This window comes from Bos javanicus, chromosome 17 (assembly GCF_032452875.1).
Source record: "Bos javanicus breed banteng chromosome 17, ARS-OSU_banteng_1.0, whole genome shotgun sequence".
Taxonomy (NCBI): Eukaryota; Metazoa; Chordata; class Mammalia; order Artiodactyla; family Bovidae; genus Bos; species Bos javanicus.
The window spans coordinates 25,677,597-25,703,809 of NC_083884.1; the positions used below are offsets into that span (position 1 = coordinate 25,677,597).

Genomic DNA, 26,213 nt, shown 5'->3' on the forward strand with positions numbered 1-26,213 from the left:
TATGTAGTAATTCACATTTGATTAATTTAGAATTTCTGAAAATGTGAATCTAACATTGAACTATTTTGGCACAGTGGAAAAAAGCATGCCAAACAAATAAATAGCATAAAAAATGAGAGAGGAAAAGTATAAATAGTTCAAGATCAAGCAGTTTTCAAAGTTTTAATAGTTGAAAATGTTCAAAGCATTATTTTTCAATCACTTTGATATGACAGTTTCAACTCACTTATTAATTATAGCATTTATCTTCCTAAGAAATAGTTGTCTTTTAGATAACATATTTAAAGTTATTATAGTTTCTTAAAAATAACTATTTTTGAATTTTTTCAGTTATAATGAATTAGCGTGTGTGTGTATGTATGTGTTAGTGACTCAGCTGTGTCCAGCTCTCTGCGACCCCATGGACTTTAGCCCGCCAGGCTCCTCTTTCTATGGAATTCTCCAGGCAAAAATGCTGGACTGGGTTGCCATTCCCTTCCCAATCCAAGGATCAAACTTGGGTCACCTGCACGGCAGGCTGATTCTTCACTGTCTGAGCCACCTATACATCTTAACCAAATAGTACACTGTGCAAAAATTTGAGTTCTTCTGCTCCTATTCTCCTCACTCAAGATACCCAATCATCAGGGGCAAGTATTTGAACTTTAGAGGATTTTTCTTTTGGTATTTGTACATATATATCTAAATGGCTTGTTTCTATTTCTGTTTATGGATTTCTCAGTTTTACATTCTATGTATCCATTAATGTCCCAGAGTAGAAGCTTTTTTTTTTTTTTTAGCAGTCTGTTCATTCATATGAAAACACATTTTCTCTACCTCCATTGTTTCATCAGAGGTTTATCATAACTTTTGGTTAAAACGTTATTCAGTCATTACATTAATATGTGTTTGTAAGTATTTCTATCTGAGCTAAATACTGTATATTACGAATATAATTGCTTTCTTATATGATACTTTATCTGGAGTTAATCACTTGCTTTATTATGTGTTTAGTTTGTATATCCTTATTACTCCAAATTCTCAGAAGTGCCAAAAATTCTTTCAGTACAAATACATCATGTAAATCAGGTAATCTAGTTTCTTTCTTGCTTTCTTCTTTTTTACTTCCAACTTTAGCATCTTATTCCATTCTGCAGTGACTATCAATGGAGAGTTTTCTTTCATCATCATCGCATCATCCCCCAATTCCCTTTGCTTTTCTCTTTATTGATTTTCTTGACTCTTTTTCATTTCGAGAATTATTTATGTGTGGTGCTCATCCAGTCAGTTTAAATGCAGAATTAAAATGTTGATTTAATGCTCAAAATAAAAGGGTTGATTGGATGCTGTGTGTGCAAGGTCAGCATGAGAATGCAGCACATCCCTAATGTTAGGGAGAGTCATTTAATTGGGGATTCTTAAATATCAGTGTCTAGAGATCATTTATTTTGGGCTAATTTTCATAGAGCAGAATCCTCTAATCTCTTTCAGTCAAATGGGCCAGGGGAATTTCTCTTTTGACTATGCACACTTTGAATAAATGGGCAGGTCTTTGCATGGTTAATTGAGAAAGGAAATACAAGCAAGAAGTTTGGAGAAAACACATGTTCAAATGTATTAACCTTGAGGTTCTTTTGAAATACTAAATAGCAACCTATATATAGGACTGGAGCTTCTCAGAGAGATCTGGCTTGAGTTCAGTTCAGTCACTCAGTCGTGTCTGACTCTTTGCGACCCCGTGGACTGCAGCACACCAGGCCTCCCTGTCCATCACCAACTCCCGGAGTTTACTCAAACTCATGCCTATTGAGTCGATGATGCCATCCAACCATCTCATCCTCTGTTGTCCCCTTCTCCTCCCACCCTCAATCTTTCCCAGCATCAGGGTCTTTTCAAATGAGTCAGCTCTTTGCATCAGGTGGCCAAAGTATTGGAGTTTCAGCTTCAACATCAGACCTTCCAATGAATATTAAGGACTGATTTCCTTTAGGATGGACTGGTTGGATCTTCTTGCAGTCCAAGGGACCCTCAAGAGTCTTCTCCAACTGCACAGTTCAAAAGCATCAATTCTTCGGTGCTCAGTTTTCTTTATAGTCCAGTTCTCACATCCATACATGACTACTGGAAAAACCAAAGCTTTGACTAGACAGACCTTTGTTGGCAAAGTAATGTCTCTGCTTTTTAATATGCTGTCTAGGTTGGTCATAACTTTTCTTCCAAGGAGTAGGTGTCTTTTAATTTCATGGCTGCCGTCACCATCTGCAGTGATTTTGGAGCCCCCCAAAATAAAGTCTGCCACTGTTTTCACTGTCTTTCCCATCTATTTGCCGTGAAGTGATGGGACCAGATGTCCTGATCTTAGTTTTCTGAATGTTGAGCTTTAAGCTAACTTTTTCACTCTCCTCTTTCACTTTCTGGTTTAAATATATAGAATTGATTGGATTCACCCAACTGCACAGAACAGTAATATTCTCTTACCACACGTGCTTAAATAAATTTATTTCAATCTTGTGGAAGAGCATGGTGGAAGGCAACATTGCCTGAAATGAGTTCTAAAATGTCATTGAGGCTCCTTCTGCATCTCTATTCTGCCATCCCAGGGTGTACATTCCTCTATAGGGTCCAAAATTTCTGATGTAGACACTTAATCACAGTGGTGTCTCTGGTAGTAAAACAAAGGAAGAGAGGAGGATAGCATACCTCCTCCCTTAGAAAAAGACCTCGTCAACTTCCAACCCATTCCTTTTTCATCTCTTTTACCACAATTTGATCATATTTGTGGTCCTTTATTCTGTGTGGTATCATGGCAGGCTAAAAATAACTTACTATATTTAAATAAAAGTGAGGGAATGAGGATGGAGTATGCATCTAACAGTCCTAAATTAAGTCACTGGCGTATAGATTGCATTTGCAAATATGGATATGTGTGAATCACAGTATGTATATTAAAAACCTTATTTTTAAGTCAGATTTTTGTGGATTGAGCAATGAATGGCAGATGAGGCTCTAAAAAGAGAGACCAATCCTTCAAGAAGCTTGCCTGAAAGGTGAGAGTGGTAGGGACCGTAGTCCAGAAGTTTAGGTTTTGTGGGAGAGGACACTAAAGTGAATTCAGAAAGAGGTGAGTAAAAAAAAAAAGAAGGACATGGTAAGACTGATGACCAATTAATATTTATTAAGTGATGCTGTTGATACTGAACTGAATGCTTTTATATGCACTATTTGCTATAGGTGTTATTAACATCTTAATTTTTTAAGTGAATAAACTTAGGCCTGGAAGATTAAATAACTTAAACTGAGACACAGAGTTGCTAAATTCCAAAGCTGAGAATTTTACTCTAAGCCTCTATGTCAACTTATAACCCCAACCCACCTTACTATCTTCTTATTTATGAAGCATCTCAACTTTGAACTGCCATCCAACTTACTACTTTCTCTTTAAAAAAACAGAAGTTAAGGAGCTCAGTGAAGGTTAATAGATGGTTTTAGTCAGAAAGGACAGTATATTTGTAAGGTTTCAGTGGAGAAAAACTTTTTAAACACTGCTTAAAAGGGGAGGGCTTTACATTTCAATATATTTAGCTTTATTTTGTATACAATCATTTAAAATTTTAAATAAAAGTTCGCTTATAATGACTATGGTAATGTTTTGTGTGTGCTCAGTCATGTCCAACTCTCTGACCCCATGGACTGTAGCCCGCCAGGCTCCTCTGTCTATGGGGATTCTCCAGGCAGGGATAATGGAGTGGGTTGCCATGCCCTCCTCCAGGGGATCTTCCCAACCCAGGGATCGAACCCAGGTCTCCCTCATTGTAAGCAGATTCTTTACCGTCTGAACCATCAGGGAAACCCTATGGTAATGTTTTATTGCAGTTAATTTTGTCTGTATGAAGAAGGTGCCCTAGATGTCTGTGTAGTTGGTGACTATATTGTCAGATGGTTTTATTCTTTAGAGCCATGTTATTACACTAGATGTTCAAATAAGTGTACAGAATAGAAAAAGAAAAAAAAAAAAGGACGGTTTCTTCTTAGGGAAGGACCAACAGTTTGTTTCTCCCTAAAATCTTCATTTAAGTGAATTTTCCATGGTATAAAGTTTAGCTTAAAAGCCTGATTCTTTGAATGTATTGAGATTATTTTTGTTTCTCTGGTATCATTTCTCACTGACTAATAGTGAAAGACGGATGTATATTTTGTTCTTGTTGTTTAGTCACCAAATCGTGTCCGACACTTTTGTGACCTTATGGACTATAGCCTGCCAGACTCCTCTGTCCATGGGATTCTCCAGAATACTGGAGAATATTCACTCCAAGAATACTGGAGTGGGTTGCCATTTCCTTCTCCAGGGAATCTTCCTGGGTCTTCTGCATTGGCAGGCAGTTTCTTTACCACTGAGCCACCAGGGAAACGTGATGTGTACTAGCAGAATAAGTCCAAATATAAATAAATAACAGAGACCAGAGGTGTAAACTAGACTAGAGAAGCACCTTTACTTCATGGAATTAAGCCTCTGCTGGGACCAACTGCTTGGTGTTCCTGAAATGAGTCCAAGGCAAGTTAATTTAATTTAAATTTATAGTATCATAACAGTTATCTAACACATTCATCTCATACGACGGTCTTACCTCAAGAACAGTTCATTATTTGTAGCTCATTGTGAGGAGAGAGTATAAGTGTGTGTAATTATCTGGGCCCTTCATATGCAGCAGTGTATCAAGGTTTTTAAATTACTTAATTTTCCCTTTACTGCAACATTTTCCAGTTGATAATGTTATTCTCATTCTATACATGGGAAAACTAGAAGTAAAAGGTACTATGAATTGTCCAAGGTTTGTAAATGCTTGATTCAGAATTGTAACCAAGGCCAATTCCACAGCCTCAGATCTACAGGACTCACTCTATAATACTGTCTACAGAATGCCTGCATTCATTTGCAAGGGCTGCTGTAACAAATGACCACAAATTTAGTAGCTTAAAATAACAAAAATTTGTTTTCTCAACAGTTGTGAAGGCCATAAGTCCAAAGTCAAGGTGTTGACTCCTTCTGAAGGCTCCAGGGAAGAATCCTTCTGACCTTTTCTAGCTTCTAGTGGCTCACAGTTTTCCTTGGCTTTTGCCAACAGAACTGGAGTTGGCAACTCCACTTTGCATGGCCTTCTTCACTGTGTTTGTGTCTCTTTTCCTTTTTTTTTTTTTTCTTATAAAGACATTTCTCATTGGTCTTAGGACCCATCCTCATCCAGGGCGATTTTCTTTCAAGATCCTTATCTTAGTTACATTTACAAATTCCCATCTTCCAAATAAGACCACATTATGGGGTTCTGGGTGGACATGTTTTGGGGGAACCACTGTTTAACCAATGACAGTGATCAAGGCTGAATTTTTAAGAACATTTTAAAATTGTAAAATATAACAAAAGTATGGAGAAATACGTGATACATGATATACACTATAATTAATAATAATAAAGTGATAAGCTGAGTAGCCACCCCTGGTATGGAGACATAGAACATTTTAAGCACTCTGAAAATGTGCTGTTTCCTTTAGTAATCATCTCCCTATCCCTAAGATTATCTGAACTTTATGAGAATCACTTCCTCCCTTTCCTTTAAAATTTTACTCATGTAGTAAAATAACACAGTTTTATATATTTGTGAATTGTATGTAAATGAAACAATTATATATCTTATTTTGTGTTATGCTTCCTTTAATTAACATCATACCTGTAAGAATCATACACATTAGCAGGCAGAGTGACTCAGTGCAGAGTGGTAAAGAATCTGCCTGTCAATGCAAGAGACATGGGTTCGATCCTTGGGTCAGGAAGATCTCTTGGAGAGGAAACTGGCAGCCCACTGCAGTCTTGCCTCGGAAATGGCATGGACAGAGGAGTGGGCTACTGTCCATGGGGTCTAAAAGAGTTGAATATGGCTTAGTGACTAAACAACAGCAACAAGAATCATATATATCACTGACTGGTTATCATTAATTTTCTTTACAACGTAAGCTATTCATTTTACTTTTGTTGCATATGTGTGTTATATATATGTATTTGACTATCATAAATAGTGTTAGTAATTTTTATATATTCTAGTATAGCTGCAGGTTTATGTGAGATATATGCTTATTAGATGGTGACAGTTTTTCAAAGCCATTGTAGCAATATAGCTCTCATCAGCAGTTCATGTTGAGTTCACATTGCTTTCACATATTTAATAGCTCATAGTGCTGGATAAAATTTTAGTTATCTGATAATTCCATAGGTGTGCATGTATATTCCATGATAGTATTCACTTAAATATCCTGAATTACCAAAAATATTGAAAATAGTTTCATAGTTTTATTGCACTTACAATTCTTTTAAAACAGTCTCAGATTTCAAATTTTCATACTCAACCCAAGCCAATGAGGAAAGCTTCACCTCTCAGCTTATGGGATGGGAAAGGGTAGTGTTAAAAAAGTGAGAATATAGATCTTTTGACTAAAGATATATTTTTATCATAAAAAGATGAAATACAGTAATGAACTGATAAATTCTGAAGAAAATACAAGATCTGTACTAATAGAGTACCTTCAGATAAATATGCTCACAGTTGTGAGATTTTCTAATTTCCATTTCCCTTCTAGCTAAGGCTATGAACAATTTATGCCTTAATTAATTCTTAAGAACTCTAATATCCATATAAAACAGAATTTTAATGAAAATTTAGTTACTCAAAATAAGATTGAATCTGTCAGACCTGTATTAACCTAGTAAGTGGTAAACTCTCTTCTGCACATTTCTCCTACCTATAGTCATATTTCAGTATTATATCTCATTTTGAAGATTTTTAGTAGCTTCCAGATTTACAATCTTAGTGCACATATGCTTCTTTAAAATAATTTTTGTGCTTTATAATTATAATCACATCTCTTTCAGAAGAAGAAAAATAGAAAAGGTGGCCATTATGTATCAGTTTCTCAGATGAATTATATTCTATCATGCTGCTATTGTCTCAATATATGTCTTACTAGTGGATATAGATTGAAATCTGGGTAAATCTATATTATCATTCTACTGGGTGTTGGGGGGTTTCTCTTAAAATCATGCTTTTCAATTTGCTTGGAGTCTCTTTGGCTCCATCTCCTGCTGTTGTAATCATTAGAAGTCCATAGAGAGTGAAATTTCTCAAAATATAGATAGTTTTATTCAGAACATGAGCCCTGCAGGCATTTCTTTTCATTTTTACTTCACTTGGGATATACAGACGCACCTTTGACTTTCATATGCTTATTACAGAGCCTGAACGCAGGGTATGTTTCCTTCTGCTTTGAGATACAGATGGCAAAAGTCCTCAGTCTGCCAAGAAACTTTATTTGCGTCTAAATTCTGACTGGCCCATTATATGAGTTTGTTATATGAAGATTTTAATAGTGCACATAAGGGTCAAGCATTCTTTGTTACTGAAATATTAAATCATTCTTTGGTTTTCTTACATCTGACAGTTGTTTTCTACTTCATCTTTAAAAGCGGAAGTTCATGAGCTTTTCATCCGGTGGAGTCGTTGTGTTTTATTCATGCTCAGATTCATTGAAACCTGCCAACCATATAAAAATAGTTGCCAATATGGGAGAAATTTTTCTTGTGTTGTGATAGAAAGGGTTTCACTGTTGAGATGTGAGCCTAAAATAAAAATATATTCCTCCATTAAAAAGACAAAGAACAAAAAACATGGCTGCTTGTCCCAGGTGGCTTTTTACAAGAAAGACGAACAAAATGGATTATTTGATGACATCTTAGATCTTAAATTATTTTTCGAACTACATGTACTTACAAAACTTGAATATGTTTGTGTGTGCATGTATATATGTATATGCACATACATGCAAACACACATACATATACATTCAATGTTCAGTTCAGTTCAGTTCAGTCGCTCAATCCTGTCCGACTCTTTGCGACCCCATGAATCGCGGCTCGCCAGGCCTCCCTGTCCATCACAAACTCCCGGAGTTCTCACAAACACATGTTCATCGAGTCGGTGATGCCATCCAGCCATCTCATCCTCTGTCGTCCCCTTCTCCTCCTGCCCCCAATCCCTCCTGGCATCAGGGTCTTTTCCAATGAGTCAACTCTTCTCATGAGGTGGCCAAAGTATTGGAGTTTCAGTAGAAACAGTTTTAACTTAATGTAAGTGTTAACTTAATGTCAATGTTAAATTGAATACAAACTTTTTTGGACTTGTTTTCTGTTTTTGACAAACTAGGAAAGCAAGCAAATATTTTTCTTTTTTAAATTTACAAGTGTTTTCTGGGCCATAATTGAGATGTAGGTATCTGGATTTAAAACATATTCAAAATGACATGACTTTTTTTTTTTCCCTGAGTAAATGTCACTTAGCACAAGTATGGTTTTTCTCCACTACCTGGATTCTTTTGTTGGTTATGTTGTTATCCATCTAATTACCTATAGCAGCAAACATGAGGAGGTCATAGTTAAAAACACTGAAGTCCTATTGATTCTGCCTGTTTGATGTTTCCCAGTCATCTCTTTTCCTTCTGTTCAACTGATCTCAGTTCCTAACATTCAGATTTTTTTAAGTTTCTGTGTGGCCATTTTTCTTTCCAGTTTCTCTCTACTCCAATTCATTCTAAATGTTACTTTCACTATCATTTTTCAAAAATATAGTTCTTTTCCCATTATTTTTTCTTCTAGAAGACCTTGTATAGATTCCTGTTGTCTTAAATTTCAAATTCCTAAGAAACTTCATAAGTCAATACAGTAGCCACTAGTTCCATGTGGCTATTTATATTTAAGTTTAAAATTAATTTAAAAAGTAATAAAAGAAATTGAGTTCTTCAATCACAGCCTCATTTTAAGCACTCAGAAGACATACTACTGAATTGATAGTGATTACTGAATAGGACATGACATCACCAATCTAGAGTATTTCCATCATCATAAAAAGTTCTGTTAGATCTGCTTTTGAATGTTATACCAACGCTTCTATAGCCATGTTGCAAGTTACTCTTCCAGCATCATTTTCTTCTGCTCAGTGTCAGCACACCTCTGTGGTCCAGTTATGTCCATGAACCTATGGTTGGAAGCATCAATCATTCAGTCAGCAAACTCTGAGCACCTTTGCACTATTCTATTCGAAGTGCTGTGAATTAAACCAAGACAAAACAAAACTGCTTTCATGGAGTTAACATTGGGGACAAGATTATAAACATCCAAAATATTAAAAATGTAAAATACTTTGTGGCCAGGGATGTTAGAAAGAAAAATAAAAAATTGTACTGTGCAGAGAACAGTAGGTGACTGGTTACATGGGATGTTCAGGGAACAAAAAAAGGCCTTTATGATGAGGGGATATTTTAACAGAGCCCTGAATAAAGTGAGGAGATGAACTATATAGCTCCCTGGAGAAGTATAAGCCTTTCATCCTATGCCTTCAAGCTTTTGCCCCTCTTACATTTGTGGGAATATCATTTATAAAGGTCACAGCGTCATTAAGCGGTATCTCTTATCTTATACTAAAGATTTTTGGTCTCAAGCCAGAATGTAATCAGCATCACAGACTGTTAAAGCATGAGGCAACCATAGAAATCATCTAATCTAGTTCCTAATTTTAAAAAGGAGGTGGCTGAGATTCAGACAGGTTTAATTGATTTGTTTCAAGTGACAAAGTGAAATAATGGTAAAATGGCAATTAGAACCTTGGTTTCCTGGCTCCTATCATTGTCCTGTTTAGATGAGAGTTTCTGAGTAATGAAATCCAAATAAGGACGACCTCTGAAACCTTTGAGGAGCTTTCCAGGTGGCACAGTGATAAAGAATCTGCCTGCCAATGTAGGAGATTAGATAGCTAGAGAAGGATATAGCAGCCCACTCCAGTATTCTTGCTTGGAAAGTTCCATGGACAGAGGAGCCTGGTGGGCTACAGTCCATGGAGTTGCAAAGAGTAGGACATGATTGAATGACTACACATGCGTGCAACTAGAACATTTTTAAGAATTTATATGCATATATGTATATGTACATACATATTTGCAGCCAAAGATGGAGAAGCTCTATACAGTCAGCAAAAACAAGACCAGGAGCTGACTGTGGCTCAGACCATGAGCTCCTTATTGCCAAATTCAGACTTAAATTGAAGAAAGTAGGGAAAACCACTAGACCATTCAGGTATGACCTAAATCAAATCCCTTACGATTATACAGTGGAAGTGACAAATAGATTTAAGGGCCTAGATCTGATAGGCAGAGTGCCTGATGAACTATGGAATGAGGTTCGTGACATTGTACAGGAGACAGGGATCAAGACCATTCCCATGGAAAAGAAATGCGAAAAAGCAAAATGGCTGTCTGGGGAGGCCTTCCAAATAGCTGTGAAAAGAAGAGAAGCGAAAAGCAAAGGAGAACAGGAAAGATATAAACATCTGAAAGCAGAGTTCCAAAGAATAGCAAGAAGAGATAAGAAAGCCTTCTTCAGCGATCAATGCAAAGAAATAGAGGAAAACAACAGAATGGGAAAGACTAGGGATCTCTTCAAGAAAATCAGAGATACCAAAGGAACATTTCATGCAAAGATGAGCTCGATAAAGATGCATGGACCTAACAGAAGCAGAAGATATTAAGACGAGAGGGCAAGAATACACAGAAGAACTGTACAAAAAAGATCTTCACGACCCAGATAATCACGATGGTGTGATCACTGACCTAGAACCAGACATGCTGGAATGTGAAGTCAAGTGGGCCTTAGAAAGCATCACTATGAACAAAGCTAGTGGAGGTGATGGAATTCCAGTTGAGCTATTCCAAATCCTGAAAGATGATGCTGTGAAAGTGCAGCACTCAATATGCCAGCAAATTTGGAAAACTCAGCAGTGGCCACAGGACTGGAAAAGGTCAGTTTTCATTCCAATCCCAAAGAAAGGCAATGCCAAAGAATGCTCAAACTACTGCACAATTGCACTCATCTCACACGCTAGGAAAGTAATGCTCAAAATTCTCCAAGCCAGGCTTCAGCAATATGTGAACCGTGAACTTCCTGATGTTCAAGCTGGTTTTAGAAAAGGCAGAGGAACCAGAGATCAAATTGCCAACATCTGCTGGATCATCAAAAAAGCAAGAGAGTTCCAGAAAAAACATCTATTTCTGCTTTATTGACTATGCCAAAGCCTTTGACTGTGTGGATCACAATCAACTGTGGAAAATTCTGAAAGAGATGGGAATACCAGACCACCTGATCTGCCTCTTGAGAAATCTGTATGCAGGTCAGGAAGCAACAGTTAGAACTGGACATGGAACAACAGACTGGGTCCAAATAGGAAAAGGAGTTCATCAAGGCTGTATATTGTCACCCTGCTTATTTAACTTATATGTAGAGTACATCATTAGAAACACTGGGCTGGAAGAAACACAAGCTGGAATCAAGATTGCCGGGAGAAATATCAATAACCTCAGATATGCAGATGACACCACCCTTATGGCAGAAAGTGAAGAGGAACTCAAAAGCCCCTTGATGAAAGTGAAAGTGGAGAGTGAAGAAGTTGGCTTAAAGCTCAACATTCAGAAAACGAAGATCATGGCATCCGGTCCCATCACTTCATGGGAAATAGATGGGGAAACAGTGGAAACAGTGTCAGACTTTATTTTTTTGGGCTCCATAATCACTACAGATGGTGACTGCAGCCATGAAATTAAAAGATGCTTACTCCTTGGAAGGAAAGTTATGACCAACCTAGATAGCATATTCAAAAGCAGAGACATTACTTTGCCAACAAAGGTTCGTCTAGTCAAGGCTATGGTTTTTCCAGTGGTCATGTATGGATGTGAGAGTTGGTCTGTGAAGAAGGCTGAGCACTGAAGAATTGATGCTTTTGAACTGTGGTGTTGGAGAAGACTCTTGAGAGTCCCTTGGACTGCAAGGAGATCCAACCAGTCCATTCTGAAGGAGATCAGCCCTGGGATTTCTTTGGAAGGAATGATGCTAAAGCTGAAACTCCAGTACTTTGGCCACCTCAGGCAAAGAGTTGACTCATTGGAAAAGACTCTGATGCTGGGAGGGATTGGGGGCAGGAGGAGAAGGGGACGACAGAGGATGAGATGGCTGGATGGCATCCCTGACTCGATGGACGTGAGTCTGAGTGAACTCCGGGAGTTTGTGATGGACAGGGAGGCCTGGCGTGCTGCGATTCATGGGGTCGCAAAGAGTCGGACATGACTGAGCGACTGATCTGATCTGATACACACACACACACACACACACACACATATATACATACACACTTTAGTTTGACTTTCTTCAGAAGTGTGTTGATAATGATGTTCCAAATGCACCTTTTCTCTTTACACTGCAGTCTACCTGATCATTCAGTAACATATTTGCAACAATTTTCACCTATAAATATATTTTGAGCCCCAATACTGTAAAACATTTTTAGCATTATGAACATGATACTTACATATATTTTTATGTGCATCTACAGAGTGTATACATATGCACATCTCTTTGTAATTAATTCCTTATGCTGCTTTTGTGTTCAGAGTGTAGTCACAGAACGCTCAGATTTCCTTGTGTACAGTCCTAAATAGCATAAAGTGGTGGATTTTAGCTGAAATATAGCTTTATTCTCCCAATGAAATCCTGAGGAATTTCTCTAAGAATTTTCATAGAAGGTGGCATAATAATACAGTTTTTAGAACATCTTTAAAGAACTAGAAGTCTTTAAACTCATCTGTGGTAGAGAAGGGCTAAGACTTTGCTCCTTTATGGAATGCCAGTCCATGGCACATACTTCAAAGTTAATAGCTTAGTAGTAAAATTTTATTATGCTTATTACTATATTGTCAATGTATAGTAAATGCTTACAGTGTACAGTAAATAAACAAAATTATTTAATAATTTTGAAAACAATGAGTTTGAACACCAAACTCCAGCTATTTGTTTAGAATAAATTTGTATGTTTATAAACATGTTTATATTTTTATAGCATATAAGATATATATTTTTATAAAACAAAATATATAATTCATATATAATATTGTATATTTCTAAATGTATATGTGTATAAAATTATATGTTTCAGTGCATAATTTTGGGGTAGGAAATTACTTTCTTGTTATATCAATAAAGCTTTCATTTACAGATACCTTTTCAGTATACTAGATAATTATTTCTTTTTAGTATGTTCATAGTTACTTATCTTAAATCAATATAATTCTTTTTAAAAATATAGAAAGCAACCTGCCAAAGCCTTTATTTTATTCATTTTTTAATATATATTTATTTTAATTGGAGGTTAATTACTTTACAATATTGTATTGGTTTTGCCATACAGCAACATGAATCTGCCACAGGTATACACATGTTCGCCATCCTGAACCCCCCTCCCTCCACCCTTCCCGTAGCATCCCTCTGGGTTGTCCCAGTGCACCAGCCCCAAGCATCCAGTAACATGCCAAAGCCTTTAAAATGCATTCTGTGGTTCCAAATTCTGGTTGGTTCCCTTTTGGATGTGAATTGTGCCTGGTCTGATTAGTTTAGTCTTTATGCCTTAATTGTAATTGTGCTAAAGCAAATTGAATATCTAATGGGCTATTTATTACATTTGAAGATACAGTGTAATAAATCACTCTTTCAATGTTTTTTGGGGAAAATGTACATACTTGAATGATTATATACTGTCAGTTTAAAATAGTCTTTAATTAAAGACAACGTGTATCTATCATGAAAAATATTCTGCAACAACTTTACCCACAGGTGAAATGTGTTTGGAGTGTTCCAAATTTTGTATCATGAATCATTTCTGCCATTCTCAGACTGATGACACTCTTCTCGGCAGGCCTGAGTACACTCTTAAGCTCCCAAAGAAAAATATGACTGAGCAGTGTACTAAAATACATATAGTTGAACCAACAGGCAAATGTTCATTTTTTTTTTAAGCATGGGCTTAGAAACAGAATTCTGAAATTTAAAGGTCAGTTTTCAGATAAACTTTCATTCATGGAAGTTTATAAGCTAGCATATATTATATAAGGACAGAAAAATCAATTACATATCAATGTCATGCTTTAAAGCACCACATTCTTTTTTTTTAATAAAAAATTATGAGCTTTTTTTGATCCCTAATCCATGGTTTTTCAGATTCTTTTCTAAATGCACACTATGTGAAATGAAGGCAAAGATGAAACAAAAATGTTCTTAAAAGGAAAATAGATTATATGAAAATATAAGAAAATGAGGGAGTTCAAATAGATAATCTAAAAATATTGAAGAGAAAATTGTTCCAAACAGCCTCTTTAGCCTAGCATTCTTGGGCTTAAAGCCTTCATTCCTTGTGGTTGGTGGAATCCTTTTCATTACTAAATTCCCTTGAACAAATTCTGAAATTGAATTAAGGTAAAATATGTGCAATTGTGAATCATCTTATCTCAGAGTAAGATTTCAGTGTATTTATTTTCCTTAAATGTCAAGAAATTATACAAGCTAAATAATTATCAGAGTACCACATAAAGTTTAGGTATTTCTTTTCTTACAGAATATATATATATTTCACTTTAGTGATACATTTTATATAAAATTTGACAGAAGCAACCAAGGAGAGAGAGGAGAGAAACCCCAAGACAGTTGATTTTCTTAGCTGACCAAAAAAAATCACTTCTAGTAATTCTCTTTCTTTGCTGTATTTATTCCGTATATGATCTGACTAACACTAGACAAGGAAGGAAAAATACAGTTCATTTTTTTCAACTAAAGAAAGGTTTGTAATGCATTTACAGGTTATTTCCAAGGTAATTTTTCTTTTATTTCTAAGTAGTAAATTTTATGAGATTCAGAATCAACATCTAGTCCGTGTGTCATAAATATAACATTTCAGATGGTGCAGGAGACACATTGTTGCCCTTATAGACATTGAGTGATGAATGTGAGCATAACCTAAGGAAGGATTCATATGAAGATTCCAAAACTAAGCTTGTGGGCCATGGCTTGGGGTGATGGGTGTTAGAAGGAAAGGCAGGTGTTTTTCTACTGTCAGCATCACACACATTGCCCTGCTCACCTGTCTACTGATACTTTTGTAGCCCCCAGATTTATGGAAAAGGCAAGAGAAAGCAAGGCCTCTCTTGATATAATCCATCTTATTACCATCACAGAACAAGTGTTACCAAGTGGTAATGTTTTCATCATTTTTGTCTTAACAGCAACAAACCACAGGTTTTATTTCTCCAAGGAGAGACTTGAGTAGTTAATATAATGAGTATAGACATAACAGATCATAATAATGGTAGTAAGTGTCCTAATGAATACACAAGACTGTGTTTTAATGATGCTCAAATTAAGATGTTTGATCTAAGTAGAAGAAAGAGTTTCAGATAGCCCTGACCTTTGCCTATACTGTCAATAAAGGAAATGGTTTAAACACTTTAAATATTAGGCCTTCCAGTACCTTGGATCTCTTTGAGGTTACCAACAGACATTATTCCTTTGTGGTTGCTCTTTTCTGTTCGACTCTATATGATATTGCTATGAAAGTCACAGAGAATCTTCTTTCAGCTTTAACAAAGCCATTGAATCTACATCATTGGTAGGAGTCTTTAAAAAGTTTTAGAATGATAGTAACTGTATCTGTAAAGTACCTCATCATGTTAATTCTTTTCAAATACCAGTTGTCATTTTTATTTGCTTGTGAAAGATGAGTGTAGGAATCTTTGTGGTCATTTTTGTGTGAGTTTGAGGAAAAAGACAGCATGCATCCGTGTGTATTTTGGTACTTGTTTCAGTAAATATCAGTATTTTTTGGTTGCAGCGCATGGTAAAAATATGGTAGAAACTAGAAACAAATTAATTATAATAGTTATTGCCCTCACAGATAATCCTGGGTACATTATTAAGTAGCTGTGATCATAGAGGCATTGATGCCAGTACACTCTTTGCTTTTTGTTTTTTGTTTGTTTGTTTGTTTTTCTTTTTTAATACCAGGGAGTTCTTTGCCTTTACTTGGTCTCTGGTTCTTGAAATTCACCCATAAAATGGGAAGAATTTTCCTACTTTCAGAATTTTAAAATCTGTGTTTTCAACTCTAAACCATATATATGGTCTGGTTTTGTCTGGTTTTGAAATTTACATGGCAGAATTTTTCAGTATGAATTATTTTGCATGGTATTAGTATGACTAAAAAACATGTTTATGAAATTTGTCCAGACCATTGCATGTAGGTTTAGCTTTTACCTTTCATTTCTGTGTAATGTTCTCGTTATATGCATTATGTTACAGTATATTAACACTGAAACCCATTTGACTTTGGGCCTCTGGGTTGTTTTTATGTTTATAGGCCATTTGTATATTTCTTGCTGTGAAGTGTCTGTTTAGGTGTTTTTCCCAGTTTTCTTCCTTCATTGTGTTGTCTGTGTTTTCTTGTTGATCCTCAGTATAAGTCCTTCGTCAATTTCACATGTTGAACCCCTTTTCTGTTCTGTGATGTCTATTTACTTTCTTCATGCTGTCCTTGATGACTGTTTTAGGTGGATGATTTTTTCTTTTTTTGTATTTTTGCTTTGTAGTTAGTGCTTTTCTGTTGTATTTTAGGTATTTTCTAAGATTATATCTCCTAGGTTATCCTCTGCAGGCTTTGTAGGGTTTTTGTTGTTTTGTCTTAACATGTAAATCTATAATCCACCTGGTGTTATTTTTTTTGCCTAGTGTGATGATATGGTCCACTTTTATTTATTCTGTGTAGATACCTAATTATCCCATTTCTTCATCCTGTACTCGCCTCCCACCTCCCTCCACATCCCATCCTTCTAGGTTGTCACAGGGCACTGGCTTTGGTTGCCCTGCATCATGTGTCAGACTCCCAGTGGCTGTCTATTTTACATATGGTAATATATATGTTTCAGTGCTATTCTCTCAAAACATCCCATCTTCTTTTGTCACTGAGTCTAAAATTTTTGACTATCTTAATTTATCCCAGAAAGTATTCATTTTGGACACTAAAAACACAATGTTCTTCCCTTTTTGTTTTTGCATAAAGTACTAGTTAATCTGCGGATGTTTAGTTGTGTAAATTTTGTGCATAAAGTACTAGTTAATCTGCAGATGTTTAGTTGTGTAAATTTTTCTTTCCTTCTTCTTAACAAAAATAATGTTGGTGAGGCTTCTTTTAATAAATGGCATATCTGCTTACCACATGATTCCTTTAAAAAAAATAATCTATTTATAGTATCCTTTAGTTCCATTTTAAACCTATAGCAACCACTTCTATACCCATCTTCACTATTAATGCTTTGGCATCCTTTCCATATACCAACTCTGCAGTTGTGGTTAATGACTATGTTGATTATTCACATTTTCCATTTTATCATAATAGTTATCTCAGTATTGAGAAGTTTGAAGCCTATACACTGAGCCCAAGATTTCAAAACAGATCCTCACAGCTTTTAGTCTCAAACATTTTCATAGTATTGAAAATTATTGGGGCAAAACAACAAAATTTTTTGTTTGGAGGGCTCTTATGTAACAGTATTTATTATCATTTTCGAAATTAAAACATATCTTCAGACCCTTTTAAAGTTTATTTAATTGCATGTTATTGTAAATATGATATTATTATGAAAAATAATAATTTTAAAACAAAAAGGTGAGGGGGTGGCATTGCTTTACATTCTTGCAAATTGTAATGTCTGCTTTCATAGAAGATAGGTTCTCATCTCAGTTTTTACATTCAGTCTTTTATGATCTCATCTGTTTTGTAGGCCCTGGAAACTGCCACTGCATTCCTGTGAGAGGAAGAGTGTGAAAAAGGCAAATGATGCCTTATTATTATTAGAAAAATATATTTGACCTTGTGTACCACCTGAAAAATTGTTTTCTGGAGTCACTAGGAGTCCTTTAACCACACTTGGAGAACCACTGTGATTGAAGAATATTATCCTACTCATTGGGTGAATTTTATGTTGATCTCTCTACTCCACATCTCCTAAAATCAGTTGCTTGTAAATGTTTGTATTCCATTTGTACACTAATCAATTGCTGATGGTACCAAGGTCAAAGCATGATATTAGAGCTATATCTACGTTTGCATGTGCTGTTCCCACTAAGGAAGCCTTTGGTCATCTTTCAGGTTTCTCAAATGTCACTTTTCCTGTGACATATTAATCACACCTTTGTCTTTCATGTTATGTACTTCACACATACTTTTATTATTTTACAACAAGGCAGGTATTAATTACAGTCTGTAAGCCAAGATGTGTAAAGTATAAGTGAAAGTGAAAACTTAATTTCTTTTTAGAACTTACTTGCCATCACCCTTTAGCTTTCTAACTTTACAGAAAATCCTGTCTTCTGTGTGGTAGGTTCTCCTTTCCAACCTAGTGTCCCTCCAGAGTCTGAGAGGCCTACTTGGTGCCCAGGGGATGAATGAATGCTTCTGGTGATTATGACTGTCTCTGCTGATATTCCCATCACCCACGCTTAACAGTGGTGATCTACTTGTTTGCCACTTTTTAACTGTTCCCATACCATATTTGTGGGAAGCCTGGTGGCGCAATGGTAAAGAATCTGCCTGCCAACCAGGAGATGCAGGTTTGATTCCTGGGTCAGGAAGATCCCCTGGAGAAAGAAGTGGCAACCCACTCCAGTGTTTTCCTGCCTGGGACATTTCATGGACAGAGGAACATGGTGATCTACAGTCTGTGGGGTCGCAAGAGTTGGACATGACTTAGCGACTAAACCATCACTATTCTATACTTGCAGTCACAAAATCTCCGCTGAGGCTGGTGACCAGTGACAAAGGTCACTCGTTCTTGCATTGCTCATGGCCACCCCTCTTGGAAGCCTTGGGTCACTGTCCCATCACTGTTAGTGCCCATAGTTCTGGGTACCCACCAACTTGAGAAAAACTGTAATTTAAGTTTAACCCCAGTTTGCCTCTTGCTTTTCCAAGACCCTTTTTGCTTTACAATTAACACTATGATGCACACTGGGTCTAGGATCTACAAATCAAATGTTAAAAATTCTGGCAAGCTCTTTTTTACTTCCAGTTTCATACCTATCTTGAATACATGAAGGGTGGACCTTTCTGCTTTCTTGAAGGGTAATCAGTAAAAACCACAAAATCTGAAGTAGGGGAAAGATATCACTGATTAATCTAACAATATAGTACCTAGCCATATACGTATTAAGCATGGTTATTTTATTTATTAGGTTTTATCTTTGCACCTCACTCCCCAACACATGCATGTATGCACATACAATTCATGATGTTGGTGTGAACACCTGTGTGAACACCTGTGTGAACATCTGTGTCATAGCTTTTAGAATCGAAAATAATGACCAGCATAGAGTTGAATTTCTGTAAATGTTCAAGGCATTCTAAAAATATAATTAGGAGAAATTGAAGATGATTCAAAGAAATGGAATAATGTCCCATGCTATTGGATTGGAAGACTTAATACTGCTAAAATGACCACATTGCCCACAGTCTACACATATTTAATGTGCTGTCTATCAAATTACCCTTTTTATACTTCTCACAGAACTAGAAAAAATAATCCTAAAATTCATATGGAACCATAAAGACACAGAATTGCCAAAGCAATACTGAGGAGAAAGAACAAAGCTGGAGTCATAACTCTCTTACACTTAAGATAATACTACAGTGCTCCAGTAAAGCAGAGTGGATCTTTGGCATGATATTGGCACAGAAATACACATATAGATCAATGGAACAGAATAAGAGCCCAGAAATAAACCCATGCATCAACGGTCAATTAATCTGTGGCAAAGGGGGCAAGAATATACAATGGAGAAAAGACGGTCTCTTAAGCAATGGTGTTGGGAACGTTGGACAGTCCCACATAAATTAACGAACTTAGAACACATCCTCACACCATACACAAAAATAAATTCAAAATGGTTAAAGACATATACAAGATAGGATATTTTAAACTCCTAGAAGAGAACATAGATAAAACATTCTCTGACATAAATTATACCAATGTTTTCTTCAGTCAGTCTGCCAGGCAATAGAAAAAAGCAAAACTAAGCAAATGAGATCTAATCAAGCTTATAATCTTTTGCATGGCAAAGGACACCACACACAAAACAGAAAGACAACCTTCAGAGAGGGAGAAAATATCTGACAATATTGTGACCAACAAGAGCTTAATTTCTAAAGTGTACAAACAGCTCATGCAGCTCAACATCAAAAACAAACAGTGCAATCAAAAAGTGACTGATGACCTGAATACATATTTCTCCAAAGAAGACTTACAGATTGCCAGTGAATGTGTGCTCAGTTGCTCAGTCATGTCCAACTCTTTGTGACACTGTGAACTACAGCTGGCAGGGTCTTCTATCAATGGGATTCCCCAGGCAAGAATACTGAAATGGGTTGCCATTTCCTCCTCCAGAGGATCTTCCCTGACCCAGAGTTGAATCCATGTCCCCTGCATCTCCTGCCTTGGAGGCGTGTTCTTTACCATTGTGCCACCTTAAAGTCCACAGATGGCCAAAGGGCACATGAAAAGATGCTCAACATTGGAAACTATTAGACAAATGCAAATCAAAACTATAATTAGGTATCACCTCACACCAGTCAGAATGGCTATCTTTGATAAGTCTATAAATAATAAATTCTGGAGAGGGTGTGGAGAAAGGGGAACTCTACTAGTCTGTCAGTGGGAATGTAAATTGGTACAGCCACTATGAAGAATAGGATGGAAGTTCCTTAAAAAACTAAACATAGTGTTGCCATATGATCTGGCAATTCCATTCCTGGGCATATATCTGGAGAAGATGATCATTTAAAAAGATATGTGCACCTCAGTTTTCATAGCAGCATTATTTACAATAGCCAAGACATGGAATCAACCTAAATGTCTATCATGGATGAATGGATATGTCTGTCTAGATAGCCAAGACATGGAATCAACCGAAATGTCTATCATGAATGAATGTCTGTCTAGATGAATGGATAAAGAAGATGTAGTATGTATTACAAGGCGAACCATTACTCAGCTGCAAAAAAGAGTGAAATAATACCATTTGTAGCAACAGTATGAAAAGGCAAAATGATAGGATATTGAAAGAGAAACTCCCCAGGTCAGTAGGTGTCCAATATGCTACTGGAGATCAGTGGAGAAATAACTCCAGAAAGAATGAAGGGATGGAGCCAAAGCAAAAAGAATACCCAGCTGTGGATGTGACTGGTGATAGAAGCAAGGTCCGATGCTATAAAGAGCAATATTGCACAGGAACCTGGAATGTCAGGTCCATGAATCAAGGCAAATTGGAAGTGGTCAAACAAGAGATGGCAAGAGTGAATGTCGACATTCTAGGCATCAGCAAACTGAAATGGACTGGAATGGGTGAATTTAACTCAGATGACCATTATATCTACTACTGCGGGCAGGAATCCCTCAGAAGAAATGGAGTGGCCATCATGGTCAACAAAAGAGTCCGAAATGCAGTACTTGGATGCAATCTCAAAAACGACAGAATGGTCTCTGTTCGTTTCCAAGGCAAACCATTCAGTATCACAGTAATCCAAGTCTATGCCCCAACCAGTAACGCTGAAGAAGCTGAAGTTGAATGGTTCTATGAAGACCTACAAGGCCTTTTAGAACTAACACCCAAAAAAGATGTCCTTTTCATTATAGGGGACTGGAATGCAAAAGTAGGAAGTCAAGAAATACCTGGAGTAACAGGCAAATTTGGCCTTGGAATACGGAATGAAGAAGGGCAAAGACTAATAGAGTTTTGCCAAGAAAATGCACTGGTCATAACAAACACCGTCTTCCAACAACACAAGAGAAGACTCTATACATGGACATCACCAGATGGTCAACACCGAAATCAGATTGATTATATTGTTTGCAGCCAAAGATGGAAAAGCTCTATACAGTCAGCAAAAACAAGACCAGGAGCTGACTGTGGCTCAGACCATGAACTCCTTATTGCCAAATTCAGACTTAAATTGAAGAAAGTAGGGAAAACCACTAGACCATTCAGGTATGACCTAAATCAAATCCCTTATGATTATCCAGTGGAAGTGAGAAATAGATTTAAGGGCCTAGATCTGATAGGCAGAGTGCCTGATGAACTATGGAATGAGGTTCGTGACATTGTACAGGAGACAGGGATCAAGACCATTCCCATGGAAAAGAAATGCGAAAAAGCAAAATGGCTGTCTGGGGAGGCCTTCCAAATAGCTGTGAAAAGAAGAGAAGCGAAAAGCAAAGGAGAACAGGAAAGATATAAGCTTCTGAATGCAGAGTTCCGAAGAATAGCAAGAAGATATAAGAAAGCCTTCTTCAGCGATCAATGCAAAGAAATAGAGGAAAACAACAGAATGGGAAAGACTAGGGATCTCTTCAAGAAAATCAGAGATACCAAAGGAACATTTCATGCAAAGATGGGCTCGATAAAGGACAGAAATTGTATGGACCTAACAGAAGCAGAAGATATTAACCTCAAGAGATGGCAAGAATACACAGAAGAACTGTACAAAAAAGATCTTCATGACCCAGATAATCACGATGGTGTGATCACTGACCTAGAGCCAGACATGCTGGAATGTGAAGTCAAGTGGGCCTTAGAAAGCATCACTAAGAACAAAGCTAGTGGAGGTGATGGAATTCCAGTTGAGCTATTCCAAATCCTGAAAGATGATGCTGTGAAAGTGCAGCACTCAATATGCCAGCAAATTTGGAAAACTCAGCAGTGGCCACAGGACTAGATAAGGTCCGTTTTCATTCCAATCCCAAAGAAAGGCAATGCCAAAGAATGCTCAAACTACTGCACAATTGCACTCATCTCACACGCTAGGAAAGTAATGCTCAAAATTCTCCAAGCCAGGCTTCAGCAATATGTGAACCGTGAACTTCCTGATGTTCAAGCTGGTTTTAGAAAAGGCAGAGGAACCAGAGATCAAATTGCCAACATCCACTGGATCATGGAAAAAGCAAGAGAGTTCCAGAAAAGCATCTATTTCTGCTTTATTGACTATGCCAAAGCCTTTGACTGTGTGGATCACAATCAACTGTGGAAAATTCTGAAAGAGATGGGGATACCAGACCACCTGATCTGCCTCTGGAGAAATTTGTATGCAGGTCAGGAAGCCACAGTTAGAACTGGACATGGAACAACAGACTGGTTCCAAATAGGAAAAGGAGTACGTTAAGGCTGTATATTGTCACCCTATTTATTTAACTTATATGCAGAGTACATCATGAGAAACGCTGGACTGGAAGAAACACAAGCTGGAATTAAGATTGCTGGGAGAAATATCAATAACCTCAGATATGCAGATGACACCACCCTTATGGCAGAAAGTGAAGAGGAACTCAAAAGCCTCTTGATGAAAGTGAAAGTGGAGAGTGAAGAAGTTGGCTTAAAGCTCAACATTCAGAAAACGAAGATCATGGCATCCAGTCCCATCACTTCATGGGAAATAGATGGGGAAACAGTGGAAACAGTGTCAGACTTTATTTTTCTGGGCTCCAAAATCACTACAGATAGTGACTGTAGCCATGAAATTAAAAGACGCTTACTCCTTGGAAGGAAAGTTATGACCAACCTAGATAGCATATTCAAAAGCAGAGACATTACTTTGCCAACAAAGGTCCGTCTAATCAAGGCTGTGGTTTCCTGTGGTCATGTATGGATATGAGAGTTGGACTGTGAAGAAGGCTGAGCACTGAAGAATTGATGCTTTTGAACTGTGGTGTTGGAGAAGACTCTTGAGAGTCCCTTGGACTGCAAGGAGATCCAACCAGTCCATTCTGAAGGAGATCAGCCCTGGCATTTCTTTGGAAGGAATGATGCTAAAGCTGAAACTCCAGTACTTTGGCCACCTCATGCGAAGAGTTGACTCATTGGAAAAGACTCTGATGCTGGGAGGGATTGGGGGCAGGAGGAGAAGAGGACGACAGAGGATGAGATGGCTGGATGGCATCCCTGACTCGATGGACCTGAGTCTGAGTGAACTCCGGGAGTTTGTGATGGACAGGGAGGCCTGGCGTGCTGCGATTCAATGGGTTGCAAAGAGTCGGACACAACTCAGTGACTGATCTGATCTGTTTTGTAGCAACATAGATCACTCTGATATTATACTATCTGTGATAACAGATGATCAGAATAAGATAATCAGAAATAGGTAAGTGCAGTCAGAGAAAAACAAATACCATACAATATCACCTATTTGTGGAATATAAAACATGATGATTTCCTTAGTGGTTCAGCAGTAGAGAATCCACCGGCCAATGCAGGAAACGCAGGTTTGATCCCTAGATTGGGAAAATCCTCTGCAGGAGGACATGACAACCCTCTCCAGTATTCTTGCCAGGAAGTCTCCAAGGACAGAGGAGCCTGGCAGGCTATAGTCTGCTGCTGCTGCTGCTGCTAAGTTGCTTCAGTCGTGTCCGACTCTTTGTGACCCCATAGATGGCAGCCCAACAGGCTCCACTGTCTCTGGGATTCTCCAGGCAAGAACACTGGAGTGCATTGCCATTTCCTTCTCCAATGCATGAAAGTGAAAAGTGAAAGTGAAGTCGCTCTGTTGTGTCCGACTCTTCATGACCCCATGGACTGCAGCCTACCAGGCTCCTCCACCCATGGGATTTTCCAGGCAAGAGTACTGGATTCGGTTGCCAATGCCTTCTCTGAGGCTATAGGGGTCGCAAAGAGTTGCACATGACCGAGTGACTGAGCATGCATGTTGCTCACTAAATGGTAGCTATTTACTTTGCTTTTTTATTTCCCTCTGACTATAGATTGTGAGGGTCTGTAGCACAGCTACATGCAACAATGGGAAATACCACTTCCCTCTGCTGCCGATTAATTCTCTTTGTACCAAGAGGAAATCTAGAATTTTCTTGCTTAATGTACTTAATAAAATAACTAATACAGTAGCAGAAAATAGGTGGGGGCAGAATGATTCTCAAATGTCTTAGGAACGTACCTTATAGGAAATGATGGGGAGAAATCTGAATGTCCCAGTAGTTTTAAGATTTTTTCTGACTTCTTTGTTTTTGTGTGGTTTATTCCATGGTCACTGTGGGCTGTGTTCAATGATAAAGTCAAAGTATGTTTTGACAGATGCTGCTCAACTTTTTGAGGTATATTAACATGTACAACATAAGATCTCTTCCTGCATAAAAATTAGTCTTTATTATATAATGAAAGGAGAATTGCACTGAGTTTTTAATATTTTAGACAGCATGATTCATGAATTATAATTCATTGTACAACTTATTATAAAACTGCTGTAGACAACTGATGGATTTTCAGACTGGAAATGTATTGGGTAATTTTGTCCAACACTAAAATCCAATACTGTAAAATCTTTAATGTAAAAGTCTCCTTGTGTTCATGCTTAATAAGGTGGGGTCTAATATCTGTGTTTTAATCTTGCCTCTACATTTGCCAGTGAGAAAATTCTTACATTTTCTGATCCCCAGTTTTCACATCTGAACAAATGAGCTAGAAATGGGACCTTGTCATAGTTTGATTTTGATTAATAAGTGAATAATTTATATAGGATGACGAGTGCCTAGCACATTGTAAGTGTTCATTAAATGTTAACCATAATAATAAATTAACTTCTAACATCTGTCCTCAAAATATATCCATATACAGTGCATGAAATATTATTCAAATTTTAAGAACTACTTTTGTCTTTCGTCCAGAAATACGCTGAATGATTATAATACATTTGGATGATAAATTAGGTCATAGAAATATTCCTTACTTTCTAGTCTTAGATTTCAGAAATTAAAATTTGAATTTAGAAAAGTTAATATTCCTACTTGTAAATACCATCTTTATCATTTGATTTTACCATACACATTTACTTGACATCCTTATTAACAATTCTTTTCATATGATGATAAATCAGAATAAATCCCCATCCTGTTTGTTTGATGGTTACATAAATATGTGATAAAAGTCTCCTTTCTTTAAATTTGGTATAAATATACTTTTCATTCTTAGATAAGTACAGGAAGTAGGTAAGTTTTCCCTTTTTTTCTCTACTCAGTCCAAGATTTGTACAGTGATTAGTATTGATATCATTGAAATTCTGAGATTTATTTACCTTCATACTCACTGTTAACTTGCCTAACAGTTCATCTAAGCTTGGGTGCAGGTCAGCACTGATAAGCAATTTAGCAAGTTTTCATATTTGACATGAAAGCTTCTGTGAACATAGATTTTCTACTCTATTAATATTGTCAACTGGACGGCTTCC

General features: G+C 37.1%; 1 protein-coding gene across 2 annotated transcripts in view; it reads left to right on the plus strand.

Moving 5' to 3' along the window:
* Positions 1-25,313, plus strand: part of LOC133228605 (craniofacial development protein 2-like) — a 35,703-nt gene extending 10,390 nt beyond the window's left edge. For both annotated transcript variants that reach the window (XM_061384188.1, XM_061384187.1), the window contains exon 3: positions 17,719-25,313. In XM_061384188.1, coding sequence (XP_061240172.1) covers positions 21,024-22,703 — 1,680 coding nt within the window. In that variant the 5' untranslated portion in view covers positions 17,719-21,023 and the 3' untranslated portion in view covers positions 22,704-25,313. The remainder of the gene's footprint in view (positions 1-17,718) is intronic.
* The last annotated feature ends 900 nt before the right edge of the window (positions 25,314-26,213 follow it).